The 12,395-nt window shown below is 36.1% G+C and overlaps 1 protein-coding gene across 3 annotated transcripts; it reads left to right on the top strand.

Annotated features, from left to right (window-relative positions):
* Positions 1-5,187: 5,187 nt before the first annotated feature.
* On the top strand, positions 5,188-11,489 carry LOC109019214 (transcription factor MYB124-like). 3 transcript variants are annotated; one of them, XM_019001462.2, is made up of 13 exons: positions 5,188-5,330; positions 5,544-5,985; positions 6,119-6,165; positions 6,257-6,313; positions 6,402-6,474; positions 6,725-6,780; positions 6,877-7,053; positions 7,139-7,320; positions 7,567-7,715; positions 8,171-8,298; positions 8,426-8,646; positions 8,758-8,903; positions 10,770-11,489. In XM_019001462.2, the coding sequence occupies exons 2-13, from the start codon at positions 5,905-5,907 to the stop codon at positions 10,878-10,880; spliced, it is 1,428 nt and encodes a 475-aa protein (XP_018857007.1). In that variant the 5' UTR covers positions 5,188-5,330; positions 5,544-5,904; the 3' UTR covers positions 10,881-11,489. The 3 variants fall into 3 exon arrangements, with proteins under 3 accessions (XP_018857007.1, XP_018857006.1, XP_018857008.1); XM_019001461.2 differs by lacking the exon at positions 5,188-5,330 and having other exon boundaries at positions 5,386-5,985; XM_019001463.2 differs by lacking the exon at positions 5,188-5,330 and having other exon boundaries at positions 5,388-5,985; positions 7,570-7,715.
* The last annotated feature ends 906 nt before the right edge of the window (positions 11,490-12,395 follow it).

The following is a 12,395-nucleotide window of genomic DNA, read 5'->3' as shown; positions in this document are numbered from 1 at the left end:
GGGAAAATCAGGTGCAAGATTGGAGGCATCTTTGATGGGAGGCGTAGTCAAAGGGCATGTAGAAGAAGAGTCCAACCATTCTGTAAAAACAAAGATGGCGCCTGGGAGGTGTGAGGGGGTGTGAAGGCTGGTAGGATTTTTGAAACGGAACTGAGTTTCATCAAAAGCAACATGTCGTGATACAAACATTCTTCTGGTAGGCGGATAAAAATATTTATAGCCTTTATGTTTGCTACTGTAACCCATAAACACACATGATAAGGATTTAGGATCAAATTTATTAGTTTTATTCGTCCAAATATATGGAAAGCATTTTGATCCAAAAACACGTAGAGATAGATAATCTAAAGTAGGGAGAGTCATTACCAAGAGTGGAAGAGGGTGTCCTTTTGATTAAGAACATAGTAGTAGAAAATGCTTCTACCCAAAAACGTTTAAGCATACCGATGTGAAAGAGCATTGTAAGAACAAGTTCTTGGATATTTCAGTGACATCTTTCGGCGATGCCATTTTGTTTTGAGGTGTAGGGACAAGACATTTGATGTAGAATACATTGATCCTTGAGAAAATGAGCAAAAAGATTGCTAGAGAACTCACCGCCACCATCAAATTGAAACACCTTAATTTGTGTAGAAAATTGACAAGAGACATATTTCACAAAGGCACAAAAGGAATCATAAAAATCTGATTTATTTTTTAAAGGAATGAGCCAAATGAAGCGGCTAAAATCATCAATCAAAACCGTATAGTACAAAAATTTATCCAATGATTGCACAGGGGCAAGACCCCAAAGATCATAATGAACTTTTTTCAAGTAAACCATACTTTTTGTCAGATGAAGAAAGAAACGGTAGGCGACTAAATTTGCCAATTTGACAACTACCACAAAGAGAAAAATTATTTTTGCCAACTACTTTTATTAATCCAAGCGATTTTAAAACATCAACTGTTGAAGGTTGTGGGTGGCCAAGCAGCTGGTGCCATAAATTTGGATTTGTAGCTTGAAAACGCGTTGAAAGTAAGGCTTGATGTGGCACTTGAATGGTGTAAAGGTTACCCTTCTTGTGGCCTCTCAACAAGACATGGTTGGTTGCTCGGTCCTTGATGACAAAACTAATACAAAAAAACTCACAGTTAACAGGATGATCAGTAGTCAATTGTCCCACAAATAATAAAATGCATTCAAGATCAGGAACAAGTTAAACAGAATTAAGAGTGAGTTGAAGAGGTTTCAAGCCAATATAAGTGTCCCCAATATGCGTTATAGGAAGCAAATGTCCATTACCTACCATTACATGTTTGGATCCAGTATATGGACGAAGATTGTGTAAAATACCTACATTGGAAGTCATATGAGTCGGGGCTCCAGTGTCGATCATCCACTCATGGTCGTTGGGGTTGTGGATGGTAAGAGCTGTAAGAACTTTAGGAATATTATTATCTTGAAAAGCTTTGTCAAAGCGGTGCTAGCATTTAAGGGCATGATGCTCAAATTTGTTACAAATCTGACATTGTGGAGGACCATCGTTGGCAGTAGTGTGAGAATTTCTACTAGAACCACGATTATTTTTATGAGGAAAACCTTTGCCATTGGAAGAGAAGTTCTGATTTGTGTTACGACTGCCTCCTTTGTGGTTTGAGTAATTTGACCCCTTTTGTTTGTTACCATAGAAAGCCACGTGATTACTCAATTCAGTGGCATGAAGTTTGTGGCGAATATCAAAGTTTCGTAATAGAGGCACAACTTCAGCATAGGAGGGCATTAGAAGTTTGAGCATGGTAATAGTGAAACTTTCATATTGCGCTCCAAGACTATTGAGTAAGGAGAAAACCTTCTCTTTATCGTCCACAGGTTTCCCAATCCCAGCAAGATTGTCACAAAGACGCTTAAAGTTATACAAGTAATCGTCTAAGGAGAGATCAAGAGACTTACACATATAGGAGAGTTCATGGCGCAAATGAAATTCACGTTCTTGAGAGGATTGTGCATAGGCATCTCGAAGTGTTGTCCAGATTTTTGCAGCTGAGTCCATGCCGATGACGAGACCAAGAGCCTCTTCGGTGAGAGTCCCAATAAGCCATCCTTTAAGTAGTCGATCAGATTGTTTCCAGTTTGCATGAGTAGGATTCGGTGGATTCTGTCCATCACTAGAATCTTCAGGAGCATAAATAAAAGGATCAAGAACTAGGCTTGTGCCAGTGAGAATGCCAACAAGATCCTGGCTTTCTGCTAATATTAAAAATTGCTCATGCCACAAGGGATAATTCTCATGGTTTAAGCGAAGGGTAACAAAATTTCCAACATTAAAGGAGGAAGAACCCATGTGCTTAGAGTTGATGAAGAAACCAAAAGGAAAAGAAGAAGAAAAAAATTGCAGGAAACAACGTTAGCTTTTCCCAACTCTTGATACCATAAAGAAAGCAAATAATAGATCAAATAAAGTGAATATTTTTCTTAATTATTGGGATGTGTACATCAGGGGTTTATATATACTCAAAGTGTGCGTACAAAACTTAGAGAAGGAAAGTATAAATTATACAAGCTATAAGGATAATTTAGCCAATGGTCGACTTCCTTATAGAGAGGATTATGTTCTTAATGGCTGAGTTGGTTGAGCTTTTCCTTGGATAGAATCCTTGTTTCCTTTGTTAGCTGGATCTCAAGCTTTGTCTCATGCATGATCTTAGATGTGAGCTGTTTGTTATCAGATCCAACAAACGTCTTCTCACCAGCAATGGCGCATGATTCACACGTGCCTTCACAACCACTAACAGTTGTTCGCTAGAGTATCAGACCATCTATTGGATGCTATTTTCTTATGTTACCGCTTATTCTAATCAAAGATCGTGAGAAAAAGGAATTGGACGTTTCTTTCAACCAAACCGAACCAGCAAAGTACAACACAACATAATACAATCTATTGCAACTTTTACTTGTGGTAGTGTCGAAGTCCATTTATCAAACTGAAAAAATCGCTTTAAGCGACTTTCCCTTGTAGGAAATGGGTAGGAGCCATTAGCTTCAAATCTTTTTTTTTTTTCTTTTTCTTTTCTTGTGCTGTATTAACTGGTTTGAAGATGATTGTTGAGGCCTCCACTCTTTAAACTCTTATATCTTGTAAATGTTTAATATATAAATATATATATATATATATTTAGATATATATACACATACATTCACGAAGCTTGATTAGGGAAAAAAAAAGAAAAGAAAACATATTATATAAAAAGGCAGTATTTTTCTGTCTCCTACGTACGGCTTAATTAGGTTGGTTTGCCAATAAGGCTGGCTGGGTTCATTCTACCATATTAGACGACAGTATTAACTTCAGAAGAACCCATTAAATACATCGAAATGAATATAACTGTATGTATTAATTATATGTACTTTCGCTTTTTGTTATTTGTTATTGAGGTTTAACTTACTTAATTGGACGTACATAGCAACTACTTTACGCGATTACTATATATGATATATCAAGAAAATAAATTAAATAGAGATCAGATTGTGTAAAAGATCAAAGAAATATATGCTTTATATTTTTAAATTATTATTATTATTTTGTTAATCAAAGTTGCATTGAAATTAAATCACAAATACATGAAGAGGAGAAGATGAAATAACTCCTTGATAGAGGACCTTTGGGGCTCTTGATTTTCTAGAGAGGAGGGGAGAAAATCTTTTAAAGAGGAAGGTACGTTTGGATCCTTAATTTCTTTTAACTCATCATTATAATTTTTTTAAATTTTAACACAAAATATAATAAATAATTTAACTTTTTCAAATTTTAAAATAATAATAAATTATTAAAATCTCTAATAAATTAAAGGTACAAAACGAATTTATCTTCAGAGATGATTTCTTTAACATTGCAGTGGTATGATATAAAGTTATTCGATTATCAAGTCAGTGTGTAGAACATATTTAATAAAATATTGTTTAAATGAGCTTTCGAATAAATATTTTCTACTTAAATATCTCCTAAATCTAGTTTTTCCTTCCTTACGAAAAATCCAAATTAATTTTAAAAGATGTTTGTCATATTTGCGTGGTAGAAAATAAATAAATAAATAATTCCCAATAAAAATTAAAAAATACCATGCTGATCTCTACACCGACCCTCAAGAACTTTGAACTTTCAAAACTTGAATACACAGTCTCATGATTTCCGCACACAGCCATTCATTCACACACAACATCATGGGAGTGATGACAATAAGAAAGCGCCTACAGCATGAGCACAAAATGCACACCCTCATGCTGAATGACCCGACCACCCCAACCCCCACTTTCACATAAACCCACGTGGAAATACTGCCCAATCACTACTGAGCGTGGTCACCACTCTCTCAGACACATGGGGAGCCAGCACACCTCAAGCACAGTAAAAATGAAACTTGCTGAAATGCATGATTGGGTGGATATGTAGTAACCAAAACAAGCATTGAATTTTGTCAAAAAAAAAAAAAAAAAAGGAAAAATGTAACTATTGAGCTGTGTGGAGGGTTTAGGTCACGAAGATCATCACCTCCCCTTTAAAACCACCAAGTTCAAATATAGGAGAAACAAGTCATACTTGAAAGTGATGACTAAACCTACTAAATATGAACATGAGTGGTGCTAGCGAGCTGTCCAGCTTTTATCGTTGGGTGTACTGTTAGTATAAATTTTTTGTTTTATCATTTTTTAAATATTTTTAATCATTAAAAAAATTAAAATATTCAAGCAGTAACTTTAAGCAGTAATATTGAAGAACGTAACATTCACGTGGCATTATTGATGTAAGACTCCCGTTCCAATGAATCATATTAACGATATTACACGGATATTATTTAGGAATATTACGAGTATATATATGTGAACTTTTTCAAGCTAAAATAATTTCTAGATTAGGTATGTATATACAAAGTTTGATATGTGAGCAAGGATTTTCCCTCCTAGAAAAAACATAAGAAGAAATAAATTTTGAACACTTTTTAATGTGCAAGGTGGGCATAGTCCACTTCACCATTCATTAATGTGATCTCATGAAATTCAGCGTTTGTTTTTCAAACTTCCTCTCATACCCGCGCACTATACCAAGAATTCGTTGATTTAAATTATTTTTATTATTCTTCGAGAAAATTAAAAATAGGGAGGAAACCAAAAATACACACACGGTCCCTCGTTTCAAAAATTTCGAGAGAGAGAGAGAGAGAGAGAGATAAGGCTTCAGAAACAGCAGATCATCAGTTTATTCTTTCCTATATCAGAAACTGTCGATCACTACAGGACCAGAACACCAGCACCCCTTCACCATTGTATTGTAGCGAGTGTTTTTTTTAGATTTGTAAGTTCGTATTTCTGAGATTCATTCTGTTTTATTACACTGTATGAATATACGAACATACCCATATTCGAAAAACCGTTTCTTGCTCGGATTTCGAGAAACCCAACTAAAAAGCTTGTTATTTGGATATTAGGATGGAATCGCACAAAACAACTACAGAGTTATAATGTATTGATCGTACTCTGTTTCTGTCCTTTTGTTCTTCTGATTTAGCCGGTGGTGATTTTGATCGAATCCAGGCAACAGCAAGAACAAAGGTGGACTGAAAAGTTGAGAATCCAAGGCGATTTTTTTATAGTGTGTAGGGGGCTGTAGGGCTTTTGTATGAGCTTTGGGATTGTGCTTACGGTTCCCCGTTTTGAACCAAACAGTAGCAGTAAAGATAAGAAAGGAAGGAACAAAGAAAGTTAGAGAGAGGGAACGTACGGTATTTAACTTTAATGGTAGATTACTGTAACGCCAAAAAGGTTTTGGCTTTAGCATGCTAAGTTGGTTTTAATAAAGAGGAAGGGAGAAGAGCGTCCGAGAAAGAAAGAAAGAAAGCAGACTGAGAGTCACTAAAACAATCCACGAGATGAATAAGAAAACGAAGAAGCCGCCTGCAAACGAAGATTCGAAGAAGAAGGAGCGCCACATTGTTACATGGAATCAGGAGGTCTCCTTCTTTTTCTTTCTCTCTTCCTTTGCTCTCTCTCTCTCTCTCTCTCTCTCTCTCTCTGTTTCATCTATCGATCTTCAAAACAGTTTCTTGTTTGGTTCTGATAAATACAAGGTTTTGTGATTTGCAGGAGGATGATATACTCCGCCAGCAAATTTGCCTTCATGGGACGGGAAAGTATGAACTCAGTTTCCTTTATCTCCGTTTGTGTCTTTTGTTCATCTAATTGCAATTTAATTGGGTGGTTGTAATCTATGTAAAAAAGCAGTTGGACGATTATTGCATCCAAGTTCAAGGATAAGACGACCAGACAGTGCAGAAGAAGGTTAGTTCGGACTGATTTTTGACATTTTGTCCATCCTTTTGAATTTGTAATATTTATTTATTACTATGGACAACCATTTATATTGCAGGTGGTACACGTACTTGAATTCTGATTTCAAGAAAGGGGGCTGGTCGCCCGAGGAAGACATGCTCTTATGCGAGGTAATTCATGCTCTGTTTTCATAAGTACTATAATGTCACAGGCTCACAGTTTATGCATCTCTGATGATGAATATCTCTATATCTTTTGGGTGATTATTTGAGAGCATATTTACAGTCACGAAGTTTTGCTATCTTTCTTGTTTAGCTTAAAAAAGAGTACCCACAACCTTTTTTCTCGCATTGATTAGCATTAATCCATACAACCTTTTTTCTCGCATTGATTATCATTAATCCATTACTGGATGTGCAGGCTCAGAAGATATTTGGTAATAGATGGACGGAAATAGCGAAGGTGGTTTCAGGCAGGTATATAAAGATGACTTCCCTGTTCTGTGCAATCAAAATGTATTTCTACAGTGAGTATAAAGCTTAAGTTTTTAATCTGTCATGCTGCCTCTGCAGAACGGATAACGCTGTGAAAAACCGTTTCTCCACTCTGTGCAAAAAGAGAGCAAAATATGAAGCCCAACCAAAAGAGAATTCCGGTTCATACATTAACATGAACAACAAAAGGGTTGTATCCCAAAATGGGTTCAGTACAGATGGAGCTGAGACTGCAGCACCTTTAAAGAAGATTAGGTACAGTAAAAGTTGAATGTGTATACGTACAAATGCCATTCGTATTTGTGCTTACAGGGTAGAACTCACTATTTTTACCATTCAGGCCAACCTTCATCCCTGATATCACAGAAAATTACACCTTAAGAGACGGATTACGTAAGCAGTGTGGAACTATGAATCAGCAGCTGCGAGCTCCTTTTGCTGTGTTGGCTCAGAACATCCACAGTGTTAATAACTTGGCAGACCAACATCATGTCAATGATGACAACGATCACTTCAACGATGGTAATCTAGCACATAGAAATGTCTTTTTGTTTAGTGCTTCAGATTGCTCTTTCAAAGCCTGAGAAGCACATTTGGAGAAAGAGTATTAGAATTGGACACCATTTTCTTTAATATGACTGACACACCATGTTGGTCTATTTTTCACCATGACAATTCTGTTTTCTGTCGGTTGTTTGTTTTCCTCAATCAAACTTTTACAAGATTTAATCTTACTCTTCCATTTTTTTAATTTTTTTTTTACAAAAGCAGCTCAGAATGACAGGATTCAAGGTACATATCTCAAGAAAGATGACCCAAAGATAATTGCGTTGATGCAACAAGCAGAATTGCTCAGCTCACTTGCTCTAAAAGTTAATACAGAGAATACAGATCAGAGTCTGGAAAATGCTTGGAAGGTTAGAAGTAATTTTGTAACTGCTTGGTTTTCAACTAACAGTGCCCAATATTTCCTCCTTGAAGGGTCCATCAAGTTGGGTTAGTAACAATATTATAGTACACACATGATCAACTGTTAGTTCAATTCCTTGCACCAACTAAATACATGGATTTTTTTTCTCATTCCTATGGCCGTGTCATTCTAAATGAGAATAATATCCTCATCATATTCATTTGTTTTAGTCAAAATCTCTTGCCTTTCTGTGTGGCCAAAGTGCAAGTACTCGCATAATAAAAGCAACATGGGATTGATTCCCTTGAAATCCACATGTATGTGCTTGGATTTTTTTTCTTATTTTTTAAACATTCGCCATCAGTGCTGGAGTACTCCATATGTCGTCCTTAGAGCAGAGCTTTAAATATAATACACACGAGTTTTTGTGTTCTCTAACATTCATCTAATACAAATATTCAGGTTCTTCAAGATTTTCTGAACCGAAGTAAAGAAAGTGATATCCTCACATACAGAATCTCTGATATTGATCTTCAACTTGAAGATATTAACTTCAGTAATAGTGATGAGGGAAGTCTACCATCCTGGAGGTAACATATATATTTTATGTTGTGGATTAATGTTCAAATTTAAGAAGGCATTTTTTCCGTTTAGGATGAATGATTTGAGTAGGTATTACTCCCCATCAACATCTAATTGGTTGTCTTTATACTTTAGGCAACCTGATCTGTGTGATGAGTCTCCTGGAAGCTCTGAATACAGTACAGGATCAACTCTACTGTCGAATATAGATGGAAACAAAATGGAGCAAGCACAAGTTGAGATATGTTCCCTGCATCAGGATATCAGAACTAGGCCACAATCATTTCATATTGGAGAGTATGCGGATGTTGGTGAATTTGAGACAGGAGTGACTTCTGGTGCAACTACAAAGCAAGGTAATGAAATCTTACATTGGATACAAGGGCCGATAAGCTTTCTTTACTTATTTACTATGGAATTTCTCTACTGAATTAGCACTACTGATAATAACATCTAAATTATTGCAGGGATTTTCATGTCTTGTGATGAACAAGTAGTCAATGATGGAGTTGTTTCTGCCTCATCAAGTACAGAGTTTGGTTCCCCTCTTCAAGTAACCCCGTTGTTCAGATCATTAGCAGCAGGGATACCTAGCCCAAAATTTTCAGAAAGTGTGAGTTATTCAAAAACTTTTATTCTACCTAGAAAATCCATTTTCGTATGTTATTTATTTATAAGCAATATAGTGTGGTATTTTATATCAGCAATAGCAAATATGTCTCAGTAATCCAATTAGCAATAGTACTAGAAGTTACAAGTTAGTAAACTATCAAGCCTACTGCCAGAAAACTTAGCAGTGCTAGTCACTGTTCATGAATCACCACCTTATTTAGCATTAATGGTATGGTGGAGAAGAGGAATACAGTGAGTCCAATGATTGTAATCTCAGAAGCAGCTTAGAGTACCTATTTAGCCATTACAGGGAAGAAAAAGACAGATTGGTGGCAAAAAAGTTGGGTTTAACTATAGCATTTATCAAGCCAGTGATTAACATCAAGTGCAAATTAAAAACAATATGAATGATTCTTCTAATGGTCAAGCCATCACCAGGACTATGAACCAAGGATTAGTGGTAGCAGTAATGGAAGAGGGACTTCACGTCTCTGATATTCATGGGCACATTAGTATGATTTGATCTTTTGATAGTAAAGCCGGTAATTGTAGTGCAGCCACAACAGATGTTACCATTTCAGTATATTGAAAACCTTACCACTAAGACTGCCAAGGTTCAATCTGATTGAAATTTGAAACTTTATCAGTTCAGCACTAGATAGTACCATCATTCTTAACACACACACACACAGACCAAACAAGAGGAAAAAGACACGAAAGAGAAATTGGAGAGAAGGTTTTGAAAATAATGAAAGACTAGCTGTGCAAAAATGAACTCGACTAAGAACTCATAATTCTGTACCTTGATGAATTAAACAAAAATGGTAGCCAACTTTCTTTTCTTTACTTAGCAAGATTATATGTATAAGATCAGTTAAGATTTTATTTAATGTAGGTGATCAGAGATTTCAGTTGACCCAACCAAACATAGGAACAAAAATATGGATGACAGAATTTCATAGAGGCGGCTTGTTAATTACACAGGACTACAACTTGTTGACACATCATAAATAAGAATTCCAGAATTTTAACAATGGCCAAGATTTGAAGTGCTACATCATGCTTTATTATTATAGGCACCAAAGTTTGAAGTAAAACTCAAAAAATATTACAATATTATAAAACATTATATCCTCAGGCCTCCACACTAATTCTATTTTTTCCCCCATTATAAAACGTAAGACATTAATTATCGATCTTTCCTCCTATTCTCATCTTTGTAGAGAATCTGTCAGTCAGCTTATTTGCTTTTTATGCATCTTCATCCCTTTTCTGTATTGTAGCCATAACTGTATTTTTGTTTTTCCATATATTCAACTTTACCATTGTTTATAAGAAAATACTATAGTGTGTAAATGTATGGCATTTTAAAGCAAAATACCATGATCAAACTTGAGTTTTTATATCTGAACAAATGACAAAATGCCTCAAGTGCGGAGAGGGGTCATTGCTAGTATTGAAAGCATTCATCTTATTGTGATGTCCTGACTAGGCCATGGGTCCCTAGATGTTTCCTTGAATTAATTAGTCATTTGTCAACAACATAACACCGTGAGGATGATTAATTGTTAACATTTAGTTAGAGCTAATCTCCTTCATCAGGACAAGATTTGTTACACGGTGTATTAAGAAACGAAAAGATGTAGAAGTGTAGAACTTCAGTGATGGGTCATACTGAATTTAGAGGTGCAGAATCTACCCCTTCCATGGATTGATAGTTCATTTGCTCTCACGATATGGAGTTGGATAACCTGCAAAGCTTTGAGAGGAGATCAATTAGACTTGACCTTATGTTCTACTTTTTCTATTGTATTTGATAGTTCAGAATCTGACCACAGAATTTTGTTGCAATTTTTTTTTTTTCCAGGAAAGGAGCTTCCTACTAAGAACACTTGGAATTGAGTCCCCTTCTACCGACCCATTTGCCAATTTTTCACAGCCACCATCCTGCAAAAGATCCCTCCTCCACAGTCTATAAACAGCTTCTACAATCTACCTCCTAATACAAATTCTACTTGGCCCAGATCCATTGTTGAGGTCTTGCCTTCTCATTTGTATTCAGTTTCCTAGGATTGCAGCCATTCTGGCATGATATTTTAGTTAGACATGTTGAGATCTGCACTCCAAAACACCCCAGATCTAGAATGTTATGGTGCATTCTGCCATTTCCAGCACATCTAACGTGTTCTTTAGTCCCCGCCAGATTTACTACCTTGACATTAACACAAAAACCAGTGTGCTCGGTGTGTCCCTTCTTTTGTTTTTCTTCTTGTTCTATATGGTTTTGGGTGTTCCAGATTTCGGTCTTGATTTATGATTTGTACAGAACTAGTTATGTCATTCCTAGTCATTGTGAGTGTAAGTAGTCATCGGCAGCTCGCCTATATATGATGAAAGATTATAGAGGAAAGAGGAAAAAAAATTAGGATTAACCAGTTGAAATGGATTCCCTTTTTGTTATTTTTGGGTGTGCAAAGGGTATATAAAAAGGCTGTAATATTTTTTTTCTTTAATTTTTAAACTTGATTTCTGATGTAATGGAACTTAATTAGTGTGAATGAATTGGAGTTTCTGGTTTTGGTGTGCACATACCTCTTCTTCTCTATTTTTCCTCCCTTGAACTACTGCATGATCATAGCTACAGAAACTTGTAACAAATGTGTGAGAATTCTGCGGCAAGAACTAAATCACAGGAGACATGCACATACCGAATTATCAAATACGAGTTTCAAATGTAACCTCCATTGTGTTTCTTGCAAACAACAAGATAAACGAGAGATTCATACAAAGAACCAGAGGTTTCTCTGCTTTCTCTCATAGTTTATCATCTGCATAACGTCCATAGTTTATCATCTGCTTTCTCTCATTTCTTCCAAAGACCCAGAGGTTAACATCAAATGAGAGATTCATACAAAGAAAGAAGCAGAGATTGGAGACAACGAAACTGACGAAAGGAGGAAGTAGAAGGCCTTACTTAAAGGGAGAAAAGTACCTTTAATTCTAGTATGGAAGTGGCGTTGGAAACACTGTTTTTCAGTCCGGACGTCTCTTTCTCTGAGTTTTTCAGCAGTGGGAAGTGTTGTGGCGGAAGAAGGGTTGAAAACGTTGGTAGGGGAAGATGCAGCCATGGTGGTGGAAGAAAAGTATTATTAGTAGGGAAGCAAAAGCAATTGGTAAAAGTGGGAGGGAACTCTCTACAAAATAAAGCTCCCTCATTTGCTGTCATCAACCTTCCAACAACCAAAAAAACTTTCTCGAGGGAAGGTAAGGCACTCATTTGCCTGCCATGCCATGTAAACTGGATTGATCCCTACGGTAAACTACTAATGGCGCATTGTAGCTTATTAAAATTTTCCTCTTTTCCACATTAAAGAGTCCGAACTTCTATCACTAGTCTTCTAAATCACATGAAAGGGAAAAACAAAAATCAGGCAAAAACTTTTTAAACTAGCACCACCACCCAATTATTTTCTTTAAAATTTCTAGGACCCAA

The sequence above is a fragment of the Juglans regia genome, chromosome 16, assembly GCF_001411555.2.
Source record: "Juglans regia cultivar Chandler chromosome 16, Walnut 2.0, whole genome shotgun sequence".
Taxonomy (NCBI): domain Eukaryota; kingdom Viridiplantae; phylum Streptophyta; class Magnoliopsida; order Fagales; family Juglandaceae; genus Juglans; species Juglans regia.
The sequence above is the reverse complement of the archived record's forward strand: the minus strand, read 5'-3'. Positions and strand labels throughout refer to the sequence as shown.

Excerpts from the sequence above, each read along its gene's own strand:
- LOC109019214 (XM_019001462.2), top strand. The coding sequence starts at position 5,905 with ATGAATAAGAAAACGAAGAAGCCGCCTGCAAACGAAGATTCGAAGAAG. Across the intron at positions 7,321-7,566 it reads CAACGATCACTTCAACGATG|CAGCTCAGAATGACAGGATT; the intron begins GTAATCTAGCAC and ends TTTTTACAAAAG. Across the intron at positions 8,904-10,769 it reads GCCCAAAATTTTCAGAAAGT|GAAAGGAGCTTCCTACTAAG; the intron begins GTGAGTTATTCA and ends TTTTTTTTCCAG.